The sequence below is a fragment of the Danaus plexippus genome, chromosome 15 (genome assembly GCF_018135715.1).
Source record: "Danaus plexippus chromosome 15, MEX_DaPlex, whole genome shotgun sequence".
Lineage (NCBI taxonomy): Eukaryota > Metazoa > Arthropoda > Insecta > Lepidoptera > Nymphalidae > Danaus > Danaus plexippus.
The window spans coordinates 4,860,672-4,875,846 of record NC_083547.1 but is presented as its reverse complement, the minus strand read 5'-3'; the positions used below and the strand labels follow the sequence as shown (position 1 = coordinate 4,875,846).

General features: G+C 29.3%; 1 protein-coding gene across 1 annotated transcript in view; it reads left to right on the top strand.

Annotated features, from left to right (window-relative positions):
- LOC116766166 (semaphorin-2A-like) overlaps positions 1-14,316 on the top strand; it is a 38,791-nt gene extending 24,475 nt beyond the window's left edge. The window contains exons 2-14 of the mRNA XM_032655893.2: positions 2,520-2,607; positions 4,266-4,317; positions 4,663-4,833; positions 5,494-5,764; positions 5,915-6,145; positions 6,446-6,591; positions 7,001-7,116; positions 8,055-8,209; positions 8,963-9,143; positions 10,818-11,093; positions 11,263-11,397; positions 11,525-11,633; positions 12,249-14,316. Of these exons, the coding sequence (XP_032511784.2) occupies positions 2,520-2,607; positions 4,266-4,317; positions 4,663-4,833; positions 5,494-5,764; positions 5,915-6,145; positions 6,446-6,591; positions 7,001-7,116; positions 8,055-8,209; positions 8,963-9,143; positions 10,818-11,093; positions 11,263-11,397; positions 11,525-11,633; positions 12,249-12,323 (2,006 nt within the window). The 3' untranslated portion in view covers positions 12,324-14,316. The remainder of the gene's footprint in view (positions 1-2,519; positions 2,608-4,265; positions 4,318-4,662; positions 4,834-5,493; positions 5,765-5,914; positions 6,146-6,445; positions 6,592-7,000; positions 7,117-8,054; positions 8,210-8,962; positions 9,144-10,817; positions 11,094-11,262; positions 11,398-11,524; positions 11,634-12,248) is intronic.
- The last annotated feature ends 859 nt before the right edge of the window (positions 14,317-15,175 follow it).

Here is a 15,175-nt window from a genome sequence, read left to right as displayed (position 1 = left end):
TTATTTAATTTAAATATCAAAAGATTTTAATTTTAGAAGCGCCACGTGAATATACATATATATTTTTTCAGAACAACAACATATTAGTCCGAATAAATTATAAAACAGGTTAATGAAAATTAGATTTATTTTAAGTCAATTTGTTTTATGTCAAAAGAAAATAAATAACATACATAATTAGTAACAAAGCAATATATGTGAAGTGTTTAAGAACTTTTCTTATATAAAATCATAAGCTTCTTTGTTCTATACTAAAGGAAGATATCAAAGAATATACAAAGAAAATCTATTGACTGGAGTTGAAATAATCTTCCAGTTGAGCGCTGGTTAAGCGTTTGTTATTGTTCTTCTCGATACAGACTGTTGCTGAAGATTTGTTACTTTTACTCTCTTCAGAAAAATTTACAAACTATACTTAATGCAATGTGGTTTTCGTTTTAAGAATTGATATAAATTCTGAATTGATTTTTTTCTATCTGTTTCGTTCCCAAACTTACCTATTTCATATAATAAACTAATATAAAAACCGCTATATTTCTATAACTTCTAACAGCAGGAAATATATGTTATACGAATGAAGTCGTTAATTGACTCGGATACTGTATCGTGGTTACAACAACTGAATGGAAGGAACAAAACAAATAAAGTTTTAAAAACAGCTGCCGCATGAGCAAGTATAACGTTGACTACATAACATGGGAATGTTCAGACATTCCGGTTGAACTGGAAAGCACTTGTCGCTTTATATCTATTGTTCACTGCATCATTCAAAAGATTTAATAAAAATATATAAAAACAACAAGCTGAATTATTAGTTTCAACAATAGTGAGTGTTCTAGTTTCGATGATGCATATACCTTTACAAATATATAACAACATATATATATGAAATTGAAAAATAAATATTGATTTTGAATACGTTTAATAAAATGTTATAATTACGAAGCTGTTAACAAAAAGTACAGGATTAAATGAAGTTGAATATTTTTGAAGTGTCGCTAACGTGCCACCCCAGTGAGGACTGGTTGGATCGTTGCAGACTTGTTGCGGCCCTCGACGAATGCGATGTTATCTGCATAATGTGATCGTCACCGTACTCTATACGCCACCTCATCGTTGTGAATATAAATTTTGAACACTACAGCAATGTTTGTCGATTAATTTATAATATAATTAACTATGGTCCAGACTATAAATATGTATCTAGTAAATGATTTAGGTTAATATATAAAATTCTATTGCAGTTATATCGCGTTCAATGTAATGTGAAGTTGATTCGGAAACGTTTTGTTTAATTGATATAGCTATTAATTGTTTTGTGAGTGTGTTTGGGATGTTTAAGTTAAGATATAACAATCAGCCCTCTTCAAATAATAACTCTTCAGAATACATTCGAGTTTGTTATAATTCATTAATTGTTTGACAATGATTAAGACGGATTTCAGTTGTTATGTTATTTGTTAGAAATATAAAAACTATAACTTAAAAATATTTTTAGTTATACATTTAGAAAAAATTGTTCCTGCAAGTGTAGAAGGAAGTTGACGATATTATATCACAATACTAGTAGAGCCCTCTAAAACTCTAATTTCTACTTAAGAGGTGTTATGCTAGGCACGTGGATATTTCTGCTTGTATAAATCACAGTATACAGTTCGTTAGATATTCAAACAATGACTTCATTAGCGCAGTAATCGGCCGGTATTTAAACACTTTGGTCGAACGCAATGGAGTTTAGGAATTGCTATAGTGACTGGAAAATTTTATTAATAAGCATGTTTTGTACAACGTTCTTGTGTAATGATTTATAAATAAATAGCTTACATGTTAATTTATTAGTAGAAACGATTTAGATTGCAGTACAACCTACAATAAATACATAATAAGACTCGAATATTTTAAATGTATATTATTTGAATATTAATCTTTTTATTACATATTTATGTTAAATCTGAAAAATCCTAATACTCATCTACAAAAATAATAATATGCTGACCGAAGCATATTTTTGTAATGAAAAAAGTTTCATTATATTGTGAATCCTATACGACAATTACCATAACGAATATTACAAAGATTTGAATCAGTTAAATTTTAAAAAGGACATGATATTAGCAAACTTTAATATATTTAAGTAGAGGTCCGTGTTATACAAGTTTTGCTGTCGCGTCTTACCAGTCACGAGACCTTGCGTGTAGTCCTGCCAATCGCCTCTATTGTGGCCGTTCATAATTAGGTGTATGAATTGCGACTAACCGGTATTTCAGTATGGTATCGTGCTAAACATCGTGCCTACTATCATTTACATTTATGTATTACCATATTTGGTTACAGTCTTAAATAATGAGGTAAGCTATAAACGTGTTATAGCATCTCGCTAGCAGATATGATGAATAAATAACGTTCGTGTAAACAGGGTCTAATGTCACATAAAACATGAATGCGCCTTATATGTAAGTGTTTTGATTAATGATGATATTATTATGTGATACTTCGTTAATTCAATGTTCTTTTTTCAGATCACATAAGAGAATTCTCGTGTGGGAATCTTTTTTATCGTACACTGTACATGAACGAAGACAGAAACACGCTTTACGTCGGTGCTATGTAAGTTTTAACACTTAAAACGTTAATAATTTTATTATATTGCATTCAACATTAGTGCAGTCATATTAGTTTACCTTTTAAAAGACATAAAATAATGTATTATGAACATTTGTGTGTACTGCTGGTGGAAGCAATTATCATGTGGTATTTAAATGTATATTTAATTAATATAAAAATTCAATGTCGGCTTAATAATAACCAATTTAAATTTAAATGGACTTTATTTTCTTAATTCTGCAATTTTGAATGAAACTTGTATAGAAGACTATAGTACATTCAATATGTGATCTAAAATGTATGTAAAATACGTCAAATGTAGTATTTTATAAAAGAAAATAAATTTTCAACCGCGTACATAATATGCAACAGTGCTATTATATTCTGAAAATTATACAAAAACTCCTAAATGTTTATAAGACATGAGTATGTAGAACAAAATAGATAAATGTAAAAAAAGCAAAAAAAGCTTTCACGGTAATTGAACAGCGATAATGAAAAAGTCTCTATTGTAAGAAATTTTTACTATAAAATTCCCTGATTAAATTCTTTGATTGTCACTATTTCTGATAAATTAAATTAGAGTGCTTTTAAATTAAAGTTCTTTAATATGTCTTGCATGTATTCATGATTCATGTATATGTAAATGTTATCGACAAGTTCAAAACAATTGTAGCGTTTACCTTTGAAAATGAAGGCGAGTCATGTAAGTCCATTACCTATAATTTCGTTCGACTTTTATTTGCTCTATAATTCTTTACCACATAAATTGTTTTCTCTTCCTATATGGCGAATTATGATCCATTTTAAAATAAATTTTTTAACTCTGCTATTTATAGTACTTAAATAAATATCATTACAAGTATCGTTTTCATGTTATAATTTTTAATTCGTTTGATAATATTTCAGTTTTCCTTAATACATTTACGTAACATTCGTAACATAATATTTTTATATAAAATGTAAAACATAAAGTAAATGAAACTAATATTTTTTCGGATATACTACGCGTGCTTTATTTTTGTAAAAAACTACATACTCCCGACGTTTCGGTTACTTTTCAGCAACCGTGATCACTGGCAGACGAGATGTGAATGTCTGTCAGTTGGTCCTGTTATGTATCATCTACCGCCATCGATTTCTTAATTTTCTGGCATACCGCTCTGGATAGTGGCAGAATGTTACGAAAAAATATTAGTTTCATTTAATTGAATAAAACTCGCGAAAGTCTTAAATCTTATTAAAACAATAACATTATTCTGTTCTATTTAGAACTAATTACTTTACGAGTATATTGTATAACAAGTTCGCTTTAACAATATATGTACTGATTACAATTTTAATATTTTGTTATATAAAATAATTGTTTAGTCCGATCAAAAATATTTATTATGTTTGCAGTACGTATAGCTTTGGTTTTTATTGAAATTTTAATTAAATCGAAAGACTTTTTTTTTTGTCATTGTCATGTGGAAATAAAATTGTTTGATACGATATTTTAGATGAGAATAAATTTTGATTTATTGACGAATCTATTTTTATACGAGGCTTTAAAATTTTTTTTGGGACTCATCTAAAAGTTTTTGATATAAAATAATATGTTCTTATAGCATTTTAAAATATGCAAAAATGTCATTATTTGTATGTTCATTTTGTTACAGGGATCGAATATTTAAGCTTAATATGTCAGATATAAGTCAATCACATTGTGAGGTAAATATTTTATAATCATAATTTATTGCAATAAGTAAATTACAGTATATAATGCATCTACTCGCTCATTAAAATAAAATCATATATAGACAAGATTTAAATTATTATTACTTCAAATTTAGCAATTAATTACAAATTTCCATGGTGTTTTATTTTTATGTTATCGGATTAAATTCAGTTTAAGGATAACGTCAATACGTTGCAATAACATTTTGTGAATAATATCGATTCGAAGTAATTTACAAGTTGTGTACTTTGCAGCGCATCGTAGATTGCTTGGTTCTAGATTATCTACGAATAGTAAGATATACACAGAGCTAGATACAAATTCTGATTATATTGCAGAGAGATGCACTGCTATTAGAAGCAAGTAACGTAGCGCGATGTGTAAGCAAAGGCAAATCAGAGCCGTTTGAATGCAGAAACCACATCCGAGTACTGCAGCCGCTTGGCGATGGTGAACGCTTGTACGTGTGCGGCACCAACGCACACAGTCCAAAAGACTTCGTGGTTTATGTAAGTTAATCTATAATAAAACTTTTGTAATATCCTCTACTATAACCCACCCTTACTGTGTAATAAAATGACAGTCAAGAAATAATTTTAATTAAACTAATGAGATAATTTATCTTTGTACAAATATTTAATTTCTAATTAATTATGAGACTGCACTTGGTATAGCTAATTATGCAGTATCTTTAAGATGTTATGGTATGCGAGGGCTTTTTAATGAAAATGACTTATTTAATGGATTCCAGGTTACATTACCATAAGAACAACTTCAATTGTATTCGAAATTAGTTTCGTAAAGAATATTAAGTCTAAGAAATAAATGTAAAATTTATGTTAGTGAAATAAAGTAATTTAAAGTTTTAATGAAATTTATAGTTTCTAAATGATAAAAAACGTTAAGTAAAAGAATAGCCGATTTAAAAAGAAATTCTGTACATTTTACTAAAGACGGCGACAGATTAAAACCTTTAGAGATTTACCTTAACTTTTAGTTCCAAGTTTTATACCGGGACTAGATATTTTATGCACTATTTAACTAACAGATAAAATTTAAGTAACATTATTATATTTAATAGTACATTTTTATGATCATACTTGGTTAGAGATAATTATATAAAGTAAATATATAATTGTATGGTTACCTTTATTTAATTGAATATGCAGTTGAACCTGACACATCTACCGAGGCACGAATACGTGCCAGGAGTGGGCTTGGGGGTTGCCAAGTGCCCCTACGACCCAGCAGACAATAGCACTGCGGTGTGGGTCACGCAGGGCAATCCCGGCGGCCTGCCAGCTCTTTACGCGGGCACTAACGCCGAATTTACTAAAGCGGACCCGGTCATATTTAGAAATGACCTCTTTGATTTTCGAACAGGTCAAAAGAGGTTCAACTTCAAACGGACTCTCAAGTATGACTCCAAATGGCTGGATAGTGAGTGTTTTTTTATGACTTCCCTTCATATATAAATATTCTCTAATTGATGTTCTTGTGTTTACTTATTTTATAATGCATATACTGTTACTTGCGTGGATTTTAGAATTGAGCATCTGACGAATTTGAGAATCTGACGAATTTTTACAGAAACCAATTTCGTGGGGTCATTTGATGTCGGTGAATACGTTCTTTTCTTTTTTCGTGAAACCGCCGTGGAGTTCATGAATTGTGGGAAAGCAGTTTACTCTCGGGTAGCAAGAGTATGCAAACATGACACCGGCGGCAAGCACATTCTAAGCCAAAATTGGGCTACTTATTTGAAAGCCAGGCTCAACTGTAGCATACCAGGAGAATTTCCATTCTACTTTGATGAAATACGTAAGTTTTCCATTTAAAATATACATTATTCATTATCATAAGAAAATTATTAAGTTTTTTATTTTAGAACCATTATCAATTTCAATGTGGAAGTTTCATATTAAATTTATATTTTACTCTTTGTCGAATTAACATTTAAATTCAAGAATATTCGTCTATAATGATTTATTTTAACATTTTATACACTGAAGCTGAATGGGCTAAAATGACTAGAAGAATGTGCACTTCCATAGTATTCTCATAGCATTTTATACGGTTATGTTATGGGGTCTTTGCAATATGTTCATTTTATTCATATAGAGAGCGTATATCAAATGCCTGGTGACCCCAGTAGATTCTACGCAGCTTTTACGACCGGCGCCAGTGATGGCTTAATCGGATCTGCAATTTGTACATACACCATGGAAGATATTCAAGAAGCTTTTGCCGGCAGGTTCAAAGAGCAAGTTAGTGTCATATTCACTACATAGTATATTCAGATTTATGTTACAGTTTCATATTATCTCTTTGGGAATGATATTGTTGGTGACATTACTTATTCATTCCTCTTCGAATGAGACCTCAAAGAATTTTCATTATTTTTATTTACATAATGCAGTGTACTTGTAAATTTTATTATAATTGTGCGGATAAAAATAAAAGCTAACCTAGATAGAGACAACGATATTACAATAATATATGTTATGTTTGTGTTTCTACTTCTGGTCTCTGAGCCTTATACATTAAAATGGGAGAAATAAAATTGTTCTTGTAGCTAATTAATATAACTCATCATAATTAATAAATTCTTAAATCATATAAACATGTTTTTTTTATCTGCACTTCGATTTCTACCATTGTCATGCTTTGATACAGGCGACTTCAAGTTCAGCGTGGCTGCCAGTACTAAGAGCCAGGGTACCCTCCCCGCGACCGGGAACCTGTGTAAACTCTACAGAAGCATTGCCTGACAACGTTCTTAACTTTATAAGGTAATGGTTATTACGAATTTTATTCATGAATCAAATAAATAATTTTTAATAGTGTCAATATGACTTTACATTATATATATATTTGAGTTGAGCCCAATTTGAGGAAGTTTAATTAAAAGATAAAAAAATAAGTTAAATTTTAAAAATACAGTGCTTTTGTTTAAAATATATAAAATTTTATAATTGAGAAATATATCAAATAAAAAAAAACTCCATTCTAACTTTAACAACGTTGATATTGTAACATAAAATCAGAAAATAAAGCCATTTCAGCTAATTATTGTTAATTTGTGTGTAACAAAAGCCTGTATAAAACCAACTGTTCGTGGTAGTAAACAATATAAACTGTAGCAATTCAATATAAACTATACAAGGTTAATGGAAAATCTTAATATAGGTGTGTTTTCCCGAGACTAATCCCAACATCAACCTGACATTAGTTTCGCGACGCATGTGTTTCGGTGCGGTGTAACTTTAATTGGGTCACCCACCTACCCACATCTTAATTGATCTCGATGTCGAGTTACATCTGATTTATTATTGCTTTTGTACTGTTCCCTTTACTTATTTGGGAGTCAACGTGATTGTTTGTACACTGTAATCCCGCTTCATCCCCTGATTTACAACCCATTAATTATATATTTCAAAAATATTTTCACTCGATTGATTTCGTGTATTTAAATGCGTACGCTTTGATATATATTTTAAAACATACCATATAAAATTCGGTAAATTTTAATGAACTGCAACAATTTTAACAAAACCCGATGTTCTCATTAAAATATTATCAATAGTAACATTTAAATTATACTTTCAATGATTTTATTAATCGCCAGAAATTTTCTTAACAATGGCACGTTTCGTTTTAATTCATATGTTTATAAATTATTTATAACAGATAACGATTTGACTTTCTATGTATGTATTATAATTCTTAGATCTCACCCGTTAATGGATTCTGCGGTGCGTCATGAAGGAGATACTCCAGCGTTTTACAAACGTGACCTGGTCCTCACAACCTTAGTAGTAGACAGACAGTTTGTTGATATGCTTGGAGATGATATCACATATACAGTGTTCTATGCTGGCACCAGTAAGTTACTATAAATAATTTTTCTAATAAATACAACAACTTAAACTTAAAAAATATATATATTATTATTAAGATATCTGCTTTATGTCTATGTATATATTAAAAAGTTGAGATTTTGATTAATATAATCTTACAAAACTAATTTGTTTAAACTTCCTTAATATAAAGACCAAATGCTTCAAATACATCTTGTCCCATGTGTTGCCTTTGTAAACTTTGAATTACCTTAAACTTTGAAATTGTTCTACAAAATAAAATACTGATAAAGGTATTTTTTTTCTGTATTCAAAATCCAAATTTAAAATTAATAAAATCTAAAGTAAATGAAAGTAGTGTTATTCGGATTTACTACGCGGATTTTATTAGACAGACGAGGTGCCCGTGATCATGGTTGCTGCAAAGTAACCGAAACGCCGGCATTATGTAGTTTTTAAATAATAAAATCCGCGTAGTAAATCCGAATAACACTAGTTTCATTTAAATGAATACTCGCGAAAATCTTAGATCTCAAAATCTAAAGTATCTCATTTTCATACAATTTCAATACTTCGCTATGGTATTCATTAACGTAAGATCTTAGGAATTCCATAGGTTTTTATAAAACTTCGTGTTTCTTATATTGTCAATATAGTTCTTTTTCTTATAAGCCTTGGTTTGTCACTTCAAGTCAAGGTGTTCTCAAGGATAAGAGAAAGGAGCGGGAGTATGGAGATCGATAGTATACTCAATTCCATACATTGCCATAATTATCAGGTCAGGGTGAGGTATATAAGATAGTTCAGTGGACGGGCGGCGGATCTCGTGTGGCGGATGTGTGGCGCGCCGCTGGTGACGAGCCCGTCAGAGCTCTAGCGATCTCAAGACAGCTTCACGAGCTATACCTAGCCACAGACAATAGGCTGAGACAACTTCCGCTACGTGCGTGCGCGCACCGGTAAGTCGTTTGATTTATTTCATTAATGTTCGTATATAATGAAACAAATTTGTTATTTCATAACATTTTATTATTATTAACGGATACAAAACACTAAATATTTGTATAATATTTAATGTAGTCAATGTTTAGTATAACGATAAACAAAGAACTTCGTCGTGATTATGTAAAATAAAAACGTAGAATTGTAATCTTAGTTTATTATTCCGTATAATGCTTTATGATTTTTTCTTATTTCGTGTTTCTCAGTTCATGTTTGGAGCAAGTGTTAAACGTTGTTTCTGTAAAATGTATAAGTGCTGCGATTAGAATATTTTAATTGTTTAGATCTCAAATACCTATTCGGAACGTTTAAATAGCAATATCAACTGTTAAAGTTAATAAACGTTAAGTTATATAGAGTTATAAACATAAAGGAAAGTTTCTAAGCAAGAATTTTCAACTATTTATAGAATAATAGTTTTCTAATATAAATATAAAAATAAAACGAATGTATTGCGGATTTTTACGTTCAACCGCTCGGTCATTTTGATAGACATAGAAAATACGACACCAACACTGCGTATCACAAAATTACCTATATGCGGATTATTTTAAACCTTTTTTATATTGCAATCATTATAATATTCTCAGTGATTTACTTACGTGACATTCATTAGGTAACAATATATATATATATATATATATATATATATATATATATATATATATATATATATATATATATATATAATACGTAGTAATAGTTTGTAACAAATTATTAAGCGTCTATTTGTTTTTAATAACTGTGGTTTCTTAATAACAGACAATTTCTCTGATATATAAATAAAAACATAATAAGTCCTGTTTCATAAATATGGTTATTAAGTTCTTTCAGTTTATTAACGAAAGTTCAACAGTCTTTTGTCGACAGAAGTGCTGGCGTTGCGTAAAATTTAAATACAATAATCCTTTAATACGCGTGTATAAATAATCGGATTCAGTTCTCAATATTGCGATTCTATATGTTGTGAATACTTTTCCTCAAATGTTATGTAATTAGCGTTATAGTATAGGATTATATTTTACTATATTAATATTACTCATATGTATATTAGTAATAATATTATGTATGGATGTTTTATACTTCTTCTATTAATAAATAAAATTAATAAATAGAATAGTGTGTATGGAACATTTCTTTGATTTCTGGTTTGGAACGTTATTATTATTATTATTAACTTTACATGGCTAAAAATTAAAATCGTAAAAATCAATAGTTATGATTTGTTTACCGAAATTAAATCAATCAATGCGAACTTTGTTTCTGGGATATCGAAAGTTAAATTTTAAAATCATTTTAATTTTTAAATTAAAAACCAGCCCAAAAATAAAAACATATTTGGCAAATTAAGTATTTAAAAAAAACTACACAAAAATTTTATAATTTAAATTGAGTAAAACGAAAAGCGTATATTTCAAAAAAAACCTACGCTTGTTTTTTATGAGGCCCTGAAAATTAAAAAAAAACGGAAAACTGGAAATGAGGTAATTAAATAAACGAAGACAGACATCTTTGTTGACAAAAAATAATTATCAAACAGTGAACAAATAAACTTTGAACTAATCGAAGAATACTACAAGAGGAGATTAAAAAATAAACCCTTCTAAGTTTACAAAACTGCTTCCCCATAGTTACGACAGTTGCGTGCGCTGTGTGCTAGACCCCTACTGCGGTTGGGACAAGGAAGTGGGAGCATGTCGTCCGTACGCCCCCGGGCTACTTCACGACGCCACAAACTCTACACCATCGATCTGTGAAGCCAGCGCCCCTCTGAAAACAGTCAGGGCGGGCTACGGTCAGAGTGTACATCTGGCGGCATTTGGAAAAACGCCAGAGTCGCTAAAAGATCAGCACGTTACTTGGTACCACCATTCTAGGGAGAAGGGTCGTAATAAAATCATTTACAAGTAAGTTATTATTATTCATAAGCGTTAAATTCATTCCATATAACCTTTAGAATTATTAATAAAATTAAAAGTATAATAGATAAACATTCAAGTGCTTTTTAGTTATATATATAGCTAAACTGCTTTTAATTGTAGTTTATAGTCGTATTTATAAGGAGTATGTTGACAGCTGGGAGCGAGTGCTTCAGACGTCAGAGCGCGGTTTAGTGTTACTGTCAGTGTCAGATTCTGACAGAGGACGTTACGAATGCTATTACGGGCCCACACTCATCGCCTCGTATAATTTAGACATAGATATTCACAGGTAACTGAAAGTCTAAAACAATAATTAACTTCTCTTACAAAAATCATGTAGTTAAGAAATTTATCACGTACGAGTAATATAATATAAGTATTATTTCATTTGAAAGAATAAATTTTGTTTGTTTAAGATGTACACAACCTAACAAATCTCAGGAGTATAAACAAGTTTACTCGGACTGGTGTCACGAATTCGAAAAATATAAGAGCGCAATGAAAGCCTGGGAATCCAGACAACTGGTAAGATGACACTTATAGTTTTTGTAACTATTAAAGACAACATTAAAATTATAAAAACTTGTATTACAAATAATTTAATAGCTGTTAATCAAAATAAACTTCATAATTTAATACTGCCGTCGTAATTCTATCTACATTTAGTAACTTAATTTTAACAAACTTGCTATGACGTAATGACCTAATTTCTTAAACAAATATATCGATCTCTTACAGAAAACTTACTTTGAACGATGAGTTTTATTTAATTATTGGTCATTACTTAGCCATAACTCTGTAATTAATATTCCGTATGTACATATTATCTAATAGAATCGCTCTATAATTAGTGACCATGGTAAAAAAAAAAGATTTTTCATAAGAAAGCATAATGTGAAAATTTTTTAATTGCATGGTTAGTATTAAGCATATTATTAAATTTAATTAATGTGAAATTCATGACATTTTCCTATCATATTTAGCATAACATCTGTATATTATTTTAAAGTAGTCATAATAATTTCTTAAGCAGGAGAGCGGTCCTTTGCCAAGTTAAGATAACAGTTCTCGTATTAATTCGAAAAGCGCAGCAAAATTTAATACAATTAGAGTCGGATACTACCGAAAATGTAATTTCAGCAATGCTCCAAAAACACGAATGCATCGAGCCAGCAAAACAGCATGAGCAACGAGATAGTGGCCTCCCTGCGGTGATAGAGCACAGACACGGCGCGGGCTTCATTAACAAGTGATTACACCACGCCATGCTGATCCGATATTGTGCGATAACTGACATAGACTTCAATTGACCACTCGTTAAATCATTTTTAACGCGGTTGTTTGATATTTTGCTTATTATAAATATGTAAACTATACTCCGTATATATAGTTTGCCTTGTTGTCAATAATGTTACATTTTTTTTCTGTAAATTGCAATAAAAATCAATAATGATTTAAAATTTAAATACGTTTGCCAGTTTCTTTAAGTATCAGTAAATTATAGTAACAATACTGTTTGTGTTGATTGACATTGTAATAAATGATTGAACTGGCATGACTGGTGCCTTTTCCAACTTATGGCTAAGACGAGGGGAAATATAATTTGGTAAAGGAATGATCAGCGAAAATAGATATCTCAGCGTTACGGAGGCTGCGTCCTTGATGGATGACCGATGTTTGTTTGATTTTGCTTGAAATTATTTCATTTGATAGCTCGCATAACATCGGATAGCTTATATTAAGAGCATTTATAGTAATATTATATATATATCTATATATAATTGTTTATAAAAGTGACTGAGAAATTGAAGGTAGCGTTATAAGATTCACTTAATAATGTTTTTGTTATCGATATCTGAGTGTTGACCCTAATGGAGGTTATGTACATAATTCTTATTGAAGATTATCGTGATAATTCATAAAATACAAAATGCTGTGATATCAGTTTTGCGTTAATGTTTTCCGCACAGTGATCTGAGAATAATAAAACGTTTTGATTATTATAAAATTGTTTCTTTATTATCCTAATTTTAAAATTTAATGTTCAATATGACAAAAACTTTGTAATGTTAGCCATAGATTTTGTTTTCACTCGCGTCCATATAATTATAAAAAGCAATACAAACGCCAACCTAGTTTAAAGTTATATATTTACAATAAAGCTTATTTATATAAATCCAAGAGTGCTTTGGAGTCAGCATTTACATAGTTATAACTGTGAAGAGTTCCCTGTTCGATATTTTAAAATTTCAAAATATTTTTTTTTGTTTTTTTTTTTTTTTAAATTTAACGTTGATTTGTTGCCATGAAATGTAATTTTAGGCCCATTTCGGAGTTTAAACCGAATTTAATAGAAGTTGTTCAAATTGTTTTCCATAAATTATGAATAGTTATTCTCGCTAGAATAGTGCCTTGTGAAGCATGCTTATAGAATGTAAAAAAAATTATAAGATAATGAGTATTTTTGTGCATTATGTAAGCGCGTAGATAAGTTTCACTTAGTAAGGAAATAAAGCAATAACCTTCCACGGTATAGAGAATTGCCAGTATTAAATAATTTGCAATGAAAATATAGTTAAGATAAATTGTTGATATGCGAATTTGCTTGAATATTGTTAATATTGTTATAAAAATAGGTATAATATATATTTTGTGGAATAAAATAGTGTAAAAAGTGAGTAAAATTGTGATTTACGCTATTTCAAGTTGTGTCATAAATATCTATTAAACTTTTTTTTAATAATTAAAACAGCTCGTATTTATGTTTCTATTAAAGAAAGAAGATGTCAATACTAATCTTACATCAAAAGAATATTTGAGATGGATTGAAATTGTAAAAGAAATTGAATGAAAAGAAAAGCGCGCACTAGTTTAACAGGAGGGTTAAAATATAAAAACAGTTTAAATGCTACAGGCATTATTTTATTATAATTTTTATTTATATTTAATATAAATACTAATGGTTGGTTAATGTTGTGACTAGTGTGTGTAAATAAAGAATAATAAGGTCATAAAATATAACTTTTGATTATTATTTTATTATAAAAAAATATATTGTAAATATTATATATCCTTGTAGACAGTTCCCATTGTATAGGTATGTTTATTGTATAAAAATATAATATGATTTGATAAGATAATTAATAAACCATTGTTTTATAAAAGGAGCAAAAAAAAAAAATAAATAATAATAAATTATTTTAGATCATTCGAAGTTTTATTCTAAACATGTATCTTTAATTTATTTTCTTAATTTTATTTTAATTTATTAACTCTTTGCAGTTTATGTTATAATTAATTTCGTATAAAGCAGTTTCATATAAAAATTATATATTATTGCTACTAAAACAAAAGCAATTATAGAATTCTGTTATAAATATTTGCTTTGATATAACTGCTGTACTAATAGTATTCCATGTGTTAACATAAACAAAATGATCGTTTTTCATTTAAGAAGCAATTTATGAATAACAAATAAAGATTCAATTTCAATATCACGTATACAAATAGCAAAGATTATAATAATAAAGATAAAATATCCTTAGACTAGACCAGGTGAAAATTTATATGGAAATTGATATATATTTACGAAAATTTCGCAAACATATTTTTTAGGGTAATAAAATCGTAATTCGAGTATCGTAAATGGCGTCTGTCTTAGATTGGCGGACATCATGGTATTTAATTACCGAGGGGACTGAATAATTGGCGAGCCGATTCCAACGGCCACACTTTATGGCCAAATTAATAGATTTTCAGTGCAGCCCTCTGAACTTGTTTGATATTAATTATTTGCTTTATTTTTTAAACATCCAATTCATTATAATGCAATATGCTTTTACAATTCTCTCAGCGAAAAACAAATATGTATTCCAGTGTACATTAATTCTGTTTAAATGTCCATAGTTGTTATTTCTGTCAAATAAATAACATACGTAAAACTAATATTTTTCGGATTACACTACACGTATATTATTTTTTAAAAACTACATACTCCCGACGTTTCGGTTACTTTTTAGCCCGTGATCACGGGCAGACGAAATGTGAATGCTATTCAAAAATATTAG